Here is a 12,909-nt window from a genome sequence, read left to right as displayed (position 1 = left end):
GTTGTCAATGCAAGCATAATCTCAATTAACATACCATATATATTAACGATTAAGAAGCACATGGTTCGGATCCTTCTATACTCACTTATAATAATAGAAGAAAAATGTTGTCTTTCTAACTACATATATTGATACTCATGTTGGGTCTATATATTTATTCAATAGATTTTTTTTTTTCTAATCACTTTTTAAATGAAGATATTAACAACTCAAGGGACTTATATTCTGGACAAATTTCTTTTTAATTCAATAATTACAAAGTAGAGAATTGAATGATCAACCATTAAGATATTAATTAGTATTTTATCCAATTGAACTAGTTATTTTGGCTAGGTCATATATTCTTAGAATTAAAAATGACTATAAATAGAACATATGTAAAAAATATATAATTGAACTTTACTATTTGTTTCAAAAATATTTTTAAAATATCATTGGAGTACAAATTCCTTGGAATTTTATATAGAACCTATGGAATGACGTGCCAGTAACCTATGACGAAAATTTAGATTATCACATCATTTTAAGTCATATCACCATACCATTCTTTGTACCAATTTTTGTTCAAAATTATAAAAGATTTATATTCTAATGATAGTTTTGAAACGTTTATGAAAGTTGAAGAATTTTGAAAGTACGAATATTTTTTAAACAAATAACAAAATTAAAGAGTTCTGTTATAATTTAGTAGCGACGTACATGAGTAAGGTTGAGATGGAATTGTTTCTGGAACAATATGAAAATTTGAATTGGATTGAGTTGAATTGACTATCTAAAAGACTAGAACAAGGTCTTTAGAGTTGGTTGTCGAATTATTATTATTTTTTTATTGATTTAAAATACTTAAATTTATCTATATCACATGATTAAAAACTAAAATTTCATACAACTTAAATGTTTAAATATCAATTATCCATGACATCTATTAAAACTTTAAACAAAACAGACATCATAACAATTTGATAAAAATAGAAAAAGAAACTAAAACTTATAATATAAATACATTATTAATCTATATATATAACTTGAATAACCCGAAAAACAATAATTCGACAAAAAAATAGAAATAATTTAACTTACCTAAAATAAAATTAATTTAACTCAATTCTTATAGTTTGAGCTATTCGGATTCTCACATCATTCTCACATCTTTAGAAGTAGGATAGACTAAAACGTAAGTAGAGCCACAAAAATTAATAATATATTGTAACCATATTTTATTTCATCGTTGGGAACTTCAATAAACCCTAGATTATAAGCGTGGAGCTACAAAAATCCAAATGTAAATTCCCGTATTTTTCACAAAGTCAAAGTGAGAGTTGAACACGCAAACGCCGCGCGCGTGGCATCTGAATTTCTTTGGTCTTCATCCACCAATCATATTGTATACGTATTACATAAATTATAATATATTCTTTTTCAACCAAAAAAAAAGTCCCTAATATATTCGAAGATTATTGGAGTTTCTCATTTATTTTTTCAAGAAAAGTCATATGATTCACAATTTAATCTTATAATATTCGGTTTAAATTATTATTTCAGTGTAATATTTCTTCGGGTTGAAAATTAAAAAGTGTTCGGGGACAACGATTATATTAAGATTACAAATAACAGTATCTTTAATAAATATTATTTTAAAACTTTTGTTTAACTATTATAAATAATACTTTAATTTATTATCGTATTTATTATTTTATATTTATCATTTTTTTCTTTGCTGCAATGTTTACTATTTTATTCTTGAACTAAAATAATTTATACCTCAAATACATAATATTATAATCCAAACTAAAATAATCTACATCCCACACAAACTATTAAAACCCAACGACAATAACTTAAGAATATAATAACTAAGTTTTTGCCCCAAACATCTCCTAAGTTATTGAGACTTTCAATGGATAAAGTTAACCAAAGAAGAATAAAGAAACAATAAGTCATTATAAAATATACCAAAAAATCTATATATAATTTTGATTATTTTACTTTCAAATTTGTCCAATTTTAGTCCTCGTAGTTTCAAGGTCTATTTGATAACGTTTTCGTTTCTTATTTTCTTATTCTATTTTTCATTTTGTTTCTTATTTCCTTATTCTATTTTTCATTTTTGTTTCTTATTTCCTCATTCTATTTTTCATTTTTTTAAAATACTAACTTGTTTTAATTGTTCTTATTTTTTATTTCTAAAATTTGAGAAATATTTATGAAAATGAGATAAAATTTGAGAATTTACAAAAATAAGTTTTTAAATGTGTTTCCATTTATATTCAAATACGAGGTATGGTAGGATGTGATGCAGGCGTGGCCGTGCCATCTTTATCCTTCAAGTCTTAGATTCCCAGGTTAGACATATTTTATTATTATTATCATTATTTTTCATTTCTTTCTTTCTTTCTATAGTAATTTTCTATTTCTTCTATTTTTCTTCTATATTTCTTTCTTTCGTTTACGTTTCTTATTTTTTTTAAAAATATTTTCAATATTTAGATTTATGTATTTTGATTTTTAAATTTTAAATTTACAATTGATAAATTTAAATATATTTTTTAATTTTACAATACACATGTTTATATATTGTTTTAAATTTAAGTTTATTATTTTTATTACATTTGAAACCAGTTAGAATTTTATAAACTATAAATTTTGTTTACTAAAATATTCATTTAGGTTCACTTTAATATATTTTACCACCACAACATTTACATAATAATATAATTGAGTTGGATTCGAGTCAACGTCACCTAAGACAAATGATTTGAGTGAGAAATAATATTGTAAATTAAATTTTAGCAGCATATGAATGATAAAAACAATTATATTATAGTTATTAATATTGCAACGAGTCTTGTGTGTATTTGATCATGTAAATTTTTTATAATTATTTTTTATATTTTTATGCATACTATATATTTTCTATTTTACAAAATTAAATTACATTTAAACTAAACTATAAAAACAGAAAATGTTAGGAAAAAAAATACCAGAAACGAGAAACAATAAATGATGATCAAACAAGTTTCTATTTCAGTTTTTTTCTTCAATAAACAAGAAATAGAAATTGATATCAAACATATTCCTGTTTCTAGTTCTTAAAAAACAAGAAACATGGAAAAAAAATAAGAAACAAAAAATGGAAAACAAGAAACAGAAATGTTATCAAACGAACCTCAATGTGTAATTTTAATCCCTATACTTTCAATAAATCTTAAATCTTTTATATTACTAGTTTATTGTTGATTTGTTAAAAAAATTACTATTTATCAACACTTTTACTATAATTTTGGAATTACGGTACCATGTTGTATTTTATTGTATGGAAAATATTATTATTATTTAACCAATTTCAATAAATATAACTTCGAGTGATTAAATTTAAGATTTATTGAATATACATAGATAAAAATTGAATATTTAAAAGCACATAAATTAAAATTGAACAAATTTCAAATTACATAACCTAAAAAAATATGTTTAACAACAAAGAAAAGATAACTGAATTTTTTTTTTTTTTTTTATAAGTAAAAGTTACGAATATTCAATTTTAAAAATTAAGTATGCTACAACTTCCATAAATTTATAGTACTTTAATTTTGATTAGAAGAAGAAGAAGAAGAAGAAGAAGAAATGGAAAAGAACCGTGAGAAAGAGAATTTTTTAATTAAAATTTCATAATCATATTTAATATGAATAGTTAATTTTAAAATTTTCTATTTAAATATATATACATATATAATTGGAGAACTATTCAAATTACTATTTTTTAAATCGCTGTCTCCCCATAGTTATCCCAATTTCATTCTGTTTTTTCAAACATGAAATATTTTAGAAGCATAGTCATAGATGGGGTGTCTTTCGAGCCTTAATTATTAAATTTAAATATATTTTATAATTATTTAATTTTTTATCATAAAAAAAAATCTGAATTTTCTATGGACTACGAACAAGGTTTTTTTCTTTTAAAAAAATAAAAAAATAGTTTGAGTTCGAAAATCTCTTTGACAAAGAAAAAGGATAAAATGAATGCACGTGAATGATTATTGCGTTTTACAGGTTAAATATTTTTAGCCGGATTTTATGACTTATTTTGAACTTTACCTTCATTAGTGGGTGGGACAATTCAAACTTAAAATAACTTTATTATAATTTAGAGAACTTTTATTCCCAATGTATGCTTGATTATATTCAGAAAACTGAAAAATATTTAAATTAAAATTTATATTCAAAAGTTATTAAGGTAACCATTTGATTGTTTTTAAGAATTAAGCAAATTTCATCCATATTTGTTATAATGATTTGCATCTTTCTTGAGTACAATGGTTGAATTCTTAGTTGCTTTTTTTAGTTTTCAAATTTTAGTTTGGTTTTTTAAACCATTGGAGAATAATAGATAACAAAAGAAGAAATTTTAAAGGTAAAAATAGTGTCTATAGGCTTAGTTTTAAAAAACAAGAATAAAAAATCAAATGGTTTATACCAAACAGGATCGAAGATATTTATAAATTAACACCTGATTGTTATTGTGATAATCTCATCAAATAATGTTTTCTATTAAGAAAATAAAGAGACCTTATATAAATATTTTAAAAAACAGATGGTTAATTAATTAGTTTACATATTTACACTACTTAGATCCTTTTGTGAGTGGTGAATAAGAAAATATTAAGGATTAAAAATACATTATGGGTTGATTTCAATTATGTTTCAAGTTTTAAAAAGTTTCATTCTAATTCTTGAAAGTTGATTTCTTTTCTATTCCAAAGTTTCATTTTAATTCTCGAAATTAAAATTTGTTTCAAAAGAATAATGGTAGACTTTTGCTATGAATCGATTTTTTTTTTTTAATGCTTCTATGACAAAATCTAAATACATAGATGCAAAAAATAACACATATCAGATATGCAAATAATACCTTTTGTTGTTTGTTCACATAAGCAAGATATAAGCAAACACAAAATTTTTGTGAATAAATTTAACGTCAAAAGCCTCCAAGGGATTGTTTTGAATCGAACTTCAATATTCAAAGATTAAAAAAAAAAAAAATTCATCATAGTTTAAGAATATTTTATAATTTAACCTAAAAAAAAAAAGAGAAGACAATCGTATTTTACACATGATGTATAAAATAAATAAAGAAAGGTCAAATTAAAATAATTTTATAATTTCAAAGTTTTGATTACTAAACCATCCTATAGAGCTATAATGATATATTTAAAGTGATATTGTCCTAGGGTTCGTCTAAGGATTAAGATATAATTTTTTTCATAACCATTGAGTAAATCTCAAATGATTAGTTGGTTCTGAACTTATTTAAGTCGAAGTATACTCTATATTATACTTATTTTATCGAAAAAAAAATATCTTTTTGGTTCCTAATATTTGATATAGTTTTCATTTAGTCCCTATGTTTTAAAATTTTATACATTTAGTATTTAAGTTTTGAGTTTGGTTTCAATCTAGTCCCTAAGTTTCAAAATGTTATAATTTTACCCTTGAGATTTGAGTTTTGTTTCAATTTGGTTCTTAGGTTTTAGGAATTTACATTTTAATCTTCAAATTTTCATTAAATACCCACTCTCAATCATTCACTTTAATGTCTATTAATTAATTTAAAATAATTACAAAGTGAAAACTTAAATCTAATTCTAATAGTGATAAAAAAAAATAGTAAAACTTAATTCATTATAATTATTTTAAATTAATTTACATACATTTATACTAAAAATAGAAAATAAACATTTAGTAAAGGTTAAAAGTGTAAATCTTAAAATTTATGGATGAAATTGAAACAAAACTCAAATCTTAAATATAAAATTATAACATTTTGAAATCTATGACAAAATATATAATATTTCGAAATCTAGAAATCAAATAGAGACTGTATCCAAAATTTAGGTACCAAAAAGGGAAATTTTCCCATTTTCTTTCGACATTTCTTGACCTTTAGCCTATTTTTGTTGGGTTCAAATTTACACAACCTAAACCTTTACCACCAATTGATATAGATGGAAGAAAGTGAGAGTTTTTATGCTTTTAAACAACTTTAGAATTACTTGGGAGAGTTTATTTATTTATTTAAATAATAATAATTATTATTTATATATTAAAAAAAAAAGACTTAATTAAGAGAGGGATTAATGTGGATATGGGAAGCAAGGTAAACGAGTTCACGTGTTGGTTGAAGTAAGAAGACGGTTTTATCCTTCAAAATCCATATCATTCTCCTCTCTAACTCTAAATTAAATTAATATAATATAACCCTCACAGATCATGCTTCAAACACCTCTATCAGATTTGGTCCCCAAAACAATACATTAATTAACATTTTACAATTTTTAATATATCCTTCTCAATTTTATCATTTTCATTCATTTGGTTAAACAACACCATTTTACATTTTCACCCTTTTTATTTTTTTTTATTTTTTTTAATGTGAAGTAGTTAAAATATTGATAACCTCTTTATAAGTTTCTTTTTCTAAGTAGCTCGTTATGAGTTCGAATCCTTCTACAAATTTTATTTTAATTATAATTTTAAAAAATAATAGAAAAAACTTTAGTACAACTTAGATTATACCCCTATTGTAATTAAATTATTTTATTATGTTAAAACAAAAAGAACATTGATTGATTGAACCTAATAATTGTCTAAAATACTACTACTATTATTAATTTAATAAGAAATACTTGTGGCCTATACAAGAATCACCGTTCTGAAAGTATGATAACAATCCATCAAGAAAATTGGAAAGAAATAAACATGATGCCAAAGATGAGTGTAGTTCAACCGACGTAGCGTTAATACATTTGCAAAAATATAAAAAAAAAATAATAATAAGCATGACTATTTTAATTATGATATTAAAAATATATATTTATCTTTTATCGCCCTTATATATCTTTTTCACTCGTCTAAATTTCACACGTAAATAAATACAAACAAGTATGTTAAAAAAAAAAAAAAAAAGCCAAAAAAGGAATGGAAGAAGAATGATTTTTAAAGTATGGTGAAACCAAACAAAAGAAATATCCATTAGTGTTCGATAATATCTACACTAGGTTTATTTTCTTAAACCAAGGTTTTGTTTGTATGGATATAGACTATTATAAAAAATGAAAAATAAAATTTTGTTCATTAGTTTTTATTTAATTAAAGAATTAGTGTTATAAGGAAATTAAATATATGAAAGGTGGAGTGAGAGTATAACTCAACTAAAATAAAATATATATTTTTATTAAAATATTAGATTTATTCAAATATCCTATTCCATATATTATTAAAAAATAAAAAAAATAATTGTTAAATTAAATCACCACATATGATTTCGAATATACGATTTCAAATACTTATTTGCATAGACATACAAATGTATAATTCATAAAGGTAACTAAATTAGTAAGTGCACCCCTTTTAATTTATTAGGTGCTTGATTGATTCTATTTTATTATAGAAAGATTAAAAAAGAAAATTACCGTATAATTTTTAACCCCCACAACCCTCAAAATGCCATTTTCTTAAATAAAAAATAAAATTTACCCTAAAAGTGCTACTAAAAAGAGAGGTATAGAATCTATAATGTTTTATGTCACTCAAGCTTTTAATTCTTCTTTACTTCCTATAAAAAATGAGTTTTTATTTTCATTAAGTAAATTACTTGACGGAATTTGACAGCTGGTATTTCTTTGTTAGGGCATTATTGGTTTAGACTACTTTTTAATATTGGGAAACAAAATTCAATTGGTGGACCCCACTTTCAAGGGTTCAATCCTACGTGCATGATTAATTCCCAAATCATGATCAAATCCTCTCCACATTTGAGCTAATTAATTATTTCTTTTAATAAATAAATATATATATTTAAAAAAATTATTAAGTATTTTTATATCAATAACTCGATCTTCGGTTATTAAAAAATATCCCATAAAAACTCGTATGTGTATATACTTTGAAACACCAATACCTTGTTTATAATTATATCAACTCAAAATCCATCGTAATTTTAGAATCATTGTAAAATAAAATATATTTTTATTTTTCATAAGAGAAAAAATTACCAACTACAAAATTCATTTTCTTTTGGGAATTTTTTAAAAATAAGAAAATAAATAAAACTATTTACCCAAATAACAAAATTTTGATATTCTTTGATAAATTTTGATAAAGTGATAGAAAGTGATAGAAGTACATCACTATATTGATAGAGACGTCGATAAAAGTCTATCAGTGTCTATTAATTTTTTTTTTGTTATTTCTATTAATGGTTTGACATTTTTTTTTAATCTTTGAAAATTTTCTCTTCTTCTATTTACTCTCGAGCAAAAACATACACGACTAATTTTCAAACTTAATTATGTAAAGAGAAATAAAAGGTGAAGTACAAATACACAATCAAATTTCTTTTCTTAATTTGAGTGGATTTATGAAACATTTTATGGGAATATCTACCACATATTTTGGACTCATAAATAATCTAAAAATTGACATAATTAACTGAAAGTTTTTTTTGCTTAAAAAAAAAAAAAGAAAATCTGATTTTCAGAGAAGATTTTATATATCTACTTATTCAACGTTTTTTACTTCAAGAAATGAAAATAATGTGCGTGTAATATACTTAAATAATAGACCATTTATTTTTTCATCATAGTCCATGCAAATAGTTTTTTTCTTCTTCTTTTCTTTTAATTAAAAAAAAAATATATGAGCAATAAATCAACTTTCCGGTATAATTTTATTCAGAATTCGATTATTAATTTATATATTACTTCTAAAAGTAAAAATGACATTGTTAGTATAAATTTAAGGGTTGTTTTTCAAATAAAGATAATAAGACAACTTATTTATAAATATATCAAAATTTCACTATGTATCATGATAGACTACGATAGGTTACGATAGACTGTGATAGACATCTATCACTGTTAGCGATTGAGTTTATCATAGATAAATAGTGACATTTTGTTATACTTGAAAATATTTTCAACAATTTTTTTATTTAAAATAATTATCCATAAATTAAACTAAATTAATTAGAACCAACTTGAACTTACTCTAACTGATTTAGAACGTTTAAATTCTTATCATCGTTAAAAAAAAATCCATATTTGTAATTTTACAAATAAAAATGAAAGAATTTTTTTTTATGGGGTGCCACCAAAAATACCCACATTAAAAAAATACTTAAAATCAGAGACAATCACTATCAAATGGAGTGGTTAAAGAAAGGAAAAAAAATTATAACAGCGACAATGATTGTTAATATTATATAATTAAAAAAAAGTGTATGGAAGTTCTCAAAAACAAAAGGAGAAAAAGAAAAAAAAAAAAAAAGTAAAAAAAATCTAAGTATAAATAACATAAATATCCTAGAGAAAATCTGATCCAGCGATGCAATAATTGTTTGAGACAGTGAAAAAAAAAGAGAGCTTAAAAAGAGGGGTTTGGAGATCTCTGGCTTCTCAGATTGCCGCCCAGCTAAAGAAGCTAATTCCTATTTTCTTCTCTATCTAATTTCTTTATTTCTTTATTTATTTTAATTTTGGGAATTAGATTATCCTATGGGGAGTGGTTATTTTGGGGAGATGAATATGGGGAATAATAATAATATTGAAAAGAGGAGAAGTGGGTCGCCGGCAACGGGGGCGGCGGCGGGGACGGGGAGGAGAGGGAGGAAGGGAAGCGGCGGAGAGAAACCGAAGCAGCCGCAGAGAGGGTTGGGAGTTGCTCAGTTAGAGAAGATCAGATTGCATGGCGAAATGGGCTGTGCTGCTTATTCCGGTCACTTCTATCCAAATCTCTCCGCCGTAAATCTCTCTCTCTCTCATGAAGTTCATTTTGTATTTTTTTATAAAAATTTTAAATTTTAAATTTAATTTTTATTGTTCTTTTTTTCTCTGTTGAAGCTTTGCATTTTCATGGGGTTTGTTTTAGTGTTTTGTTAGGAGGAGACAGTATGAGTATAATTAAATTATTTTGACGAAAGATTTTATACAGTAACAATTTTAAGGGTGAATAAATTGTCTCCACTGTTTTTTTTTTTTTTCTTAATTTTATTTTTAAATCTCATGGTTTCAGCTTGCATTTCATAGAAATTTCCATGGTTTTTTTTTATTTACATAATTTATTTATTTTTTTTCTGGTGAAGAAAACGTTCTCTTTCTTTCTTTCTTCCTTCCTTCCTTATTTTTTTATTTAAAAAATATAATAGTTCATTGACTCCTAGAATTTTGGAGAGCAAATTGAGGAGATTTTTTAAAAAACAATTTTAAATGTAATTTTTATCTTCACTCTCAGAATTGAAGCTTGGTATTTTATGACTTTTTTTGGGGAGGGGTCTTCTTTTTTCTCTAATTTTTCATGGTTTGGAGGTTGCATTTTAATGGAGGAATTGATGATTTTAGGGTTTATTTTATTTACTTATAGGGAGATGATATGAGAATGCAAACCACAGCTTCTTTTTCCTACTCCTCAACTCAATCATCTTCTTCATCTCCTAATTTCTATGCCTTCCACCAAAACTTTATGGTAAAACCCTCTCTCACTCTCTAAATTTTCATCAATTTTTTTTTAAAAAAAAAAGAAATTAGATCGCATAGGTGAAAAGATTTGAACCTACAAACTCACATATTATACCAGCTAACTATACTTATATTGATAAATCCGTATGAGTTCAAATAAGAAATTGAATGACATGTATGGATTCAAAATCTCAAATCCACATGATTAGTAAATATTTTTAAAGTTCCATCTCAGAAAGAGATCACATTAATCATAAAAAAGAGATAGATATAACTGGTAGGAATTATTGTGAAAATTTTGATAAATGATTTAATAAATTAGGGGTTTTAATAATGTTTGTTATCAAGAATTTTATTTTGTTTACTCTTTACTCTAAATGGATCCCTAGGGAATTGGAGAATATGAAAGAGGAAGCTTAAGATATGGTGATTCTCAACCAACAACTTCTTCCTTCAGGTTAGATAAGATTTGTACATTTATTTATTTCATCATTATTTTCTTAAAATAGATCAATGTTTTAAAATGAAAATTTATTAAATTTGTAACTTTTCATTATTTTTCACTAATGTTAAACTTTTTGTTTGATTAATTTGTGTGATTTGTGATACTTTAGATGGGACCCAAGTAATACATTCTTGGAGACCCAACATTTTGGGCAACCAAACATGACTGGACACCTTTTCAATCCTCATGTACAGGTTAGTTAGTATATCTTCTCTTTAATTTAACTTGATTTTAATGTACTTTTAAACAATTTATATGTTAACAAAAATCCTTTTTAAGGAAAGACTATGAAATTGATATAATAAAATCATACTGTTGGACACGGGTAAGATGGTGGTACTATGGATGTATTAGTTATTATCCTAATTAAGATATTTTGGTGCATATACTGATTTCAATACTTCAATTATCTAATTAAAAAAAAATCATGCTATCGAAGATTGCAAATTTTTGTAACTACGCTAGTACCATATCCATAGAGATATTTTAGTTAGGAACATTGTCCATTGGCGTTTTATAGTCGCATTGTATTAAATTTTCGTTAGGTCGATATTTTCACGTTTTCATGGGTTGGATGTCAATATGAGTGGTGAATTAATATTTCCATTATATTATAGAAGAATGAATCAAAATCTTATTAATGTAAACATAATATAAATAATAGACATGTTAACTTGTTTAAAAATCATAAAATTTTAATTTACTAATTTTAATTTATTTTTTGAATTATATATATATTATAATTTTTCTAGAAATATCTATCGACATTGATATTTTCATCAACATTTTCATAAAGTTAAGAAGTTGATATTTCAGTCAAAATAGACATTTTAAACCATGTTAGTGTTATAAAGATTAAATTGCAAATTTTCTCCCCATAGTTTGGAGAAAGTTAGAATTTAGTCTCTACGTTTTGCTAAAACCTCATAACTGGTCTTTAAGATTTGATAAAATCTTCATAAATTCTAAGTCCCTATCGTAGGGACTAATTTATGAGAATTTTATAAAATTATATGGACTAAATTCTATTTATAAACTTTATGAATCAAATTTTAACTTTCTCTAAATTATAGGGACTAAAATTGCGTATAGTATCTGATTTATTATCAATTTTTTAATTATATTGATATGATTTTAATAAATATTTGGAAAATGCAGGATTCAATTCACAAGAACATGAATACGAAATATGGGAGTGATTCAATGGGCTCAAGCAGTCAGAATTCTGAATCAAGTGAGACTCGAGAGCTAGATTTGGAGTTGAGATTGTCAATCTAATTAAAGTGGGGTTACCAAATATAATCAATCAAATTTCCTATCATTAATTATATAATTAAACCATAATTATAAACTGCATTAATCCTTTTGTTCTACCCATTTTATGAACCATACCCTCATGTTTTAGAAATGGTTTCAAACAGCTCTTTAGTTTGTACATTTTCAAATTATACCCTTTTGTCAAGTTAAGTGTAATAGAATTGGTACATTTAGCACTAAATTAGAGGTAACTTATTGATAAAAAGGTATGTTTTTTTTTAGATGTTTGAGACTATTAAGGAAAAAAAAAAAAGAATACGAGGGAGTGATTTGTAAAATGGGCAAATCATAGGGGGTGATTTGTAATTATTATTCCTATATATAAAAAGTATTGCATGCATGCACAAGTCCAATATATTTCTTTTCCAAGTACATTTCCAAAATTGCATTATGGGGTTGCAATATTGAAAGAAAGCAAATTTCAGCTTAAAAGTACTGTCATTTTGTAATCAAAGGGTGGATTGACTTTTTTTCTTTTTTTTTGGTTTTAAAGAGAAATATATATAGATAGATAGAGGGTTCTTTTCAAATATAAGAAAATAAATTAAAATATTTATAAATATAGCAAAATTTCAT

General features: G+C 24.3%; 1 protein-coding gene across 1 annotated transcript; it reads left to right on the top strand.

Annotated features, from left to right (window-relative positions):
* The first annotated feature begins 9,551 nt into the window (after positions 1 to 9,551).
* Positions 9,552 to 12,294, top strand: LOC120079379 (protein SPEAR1-like). The gene is made up of 5 exons (XM_039033542.1): positions 9,552 to 9,797; positions 10,417 to 10,518; positions 10,901 to 10,968; positions 11,126 to 11,210; positions 12,175 to 12,294. Exons 1-5 carry the CDS (start codon positions 9,552 to 9,554, stop codon positions 12,292 to 12,294), a joined length of 621 nt encoding a protein of 206 aa, XP_038889470.1.
* The last annotated feature ends 615 nt before the right edge of the window (positions 12,295 to 12,909 follow it).

Source organism: Benincasa hispida, chromosome 6, assembly GCF_009727055.1.
Source record: "Benincasa hispida cultivar B227 chromosome 6, ASM972705v1, whole genome shotgun sequence".
In the NCBI taxonomy this organism is placed as follows: domain Eukaryota; kingdom Viridiplantae; phylum Streptophyta; class Magnoliopsida; order Cucurbitales; family Cucurbitaceae; genus Benincasa; species Benincasa hispida.
The sequence above is the reverse complement of the archived record's forward strand: the minus strand, read 5'-3'. Positions and strand labels throughout refer to the sequence as shown.

What these genes read in the sequence shown, in the direction of transcription:
- LOC120079379 (XM_039033542.1), top strand. Translation starts at nt 9,552, where the DNA reads ATGGGGAGTGGTTATTTTGGGGAGATGAATATGGGGAATAATAATAAT. An exon ending in TCTATCCAAATCTCTCCGCC is followed by an intron (nt 9,798 to 10,416) that starts GTAAATCTCTCT and finishes ATTTACTTATAG; the next exon opens with GGAGATGATATGAGAATGCA. An exon ending in TTTTCAATCCTCATGTACAG is followed by an intron (nt 11,211 to 12,174) that starts GTTAGTTAGTAT and finishes TGGAAAATGCAG; the next exon opens with GATTCAATTCACAAGAACAT.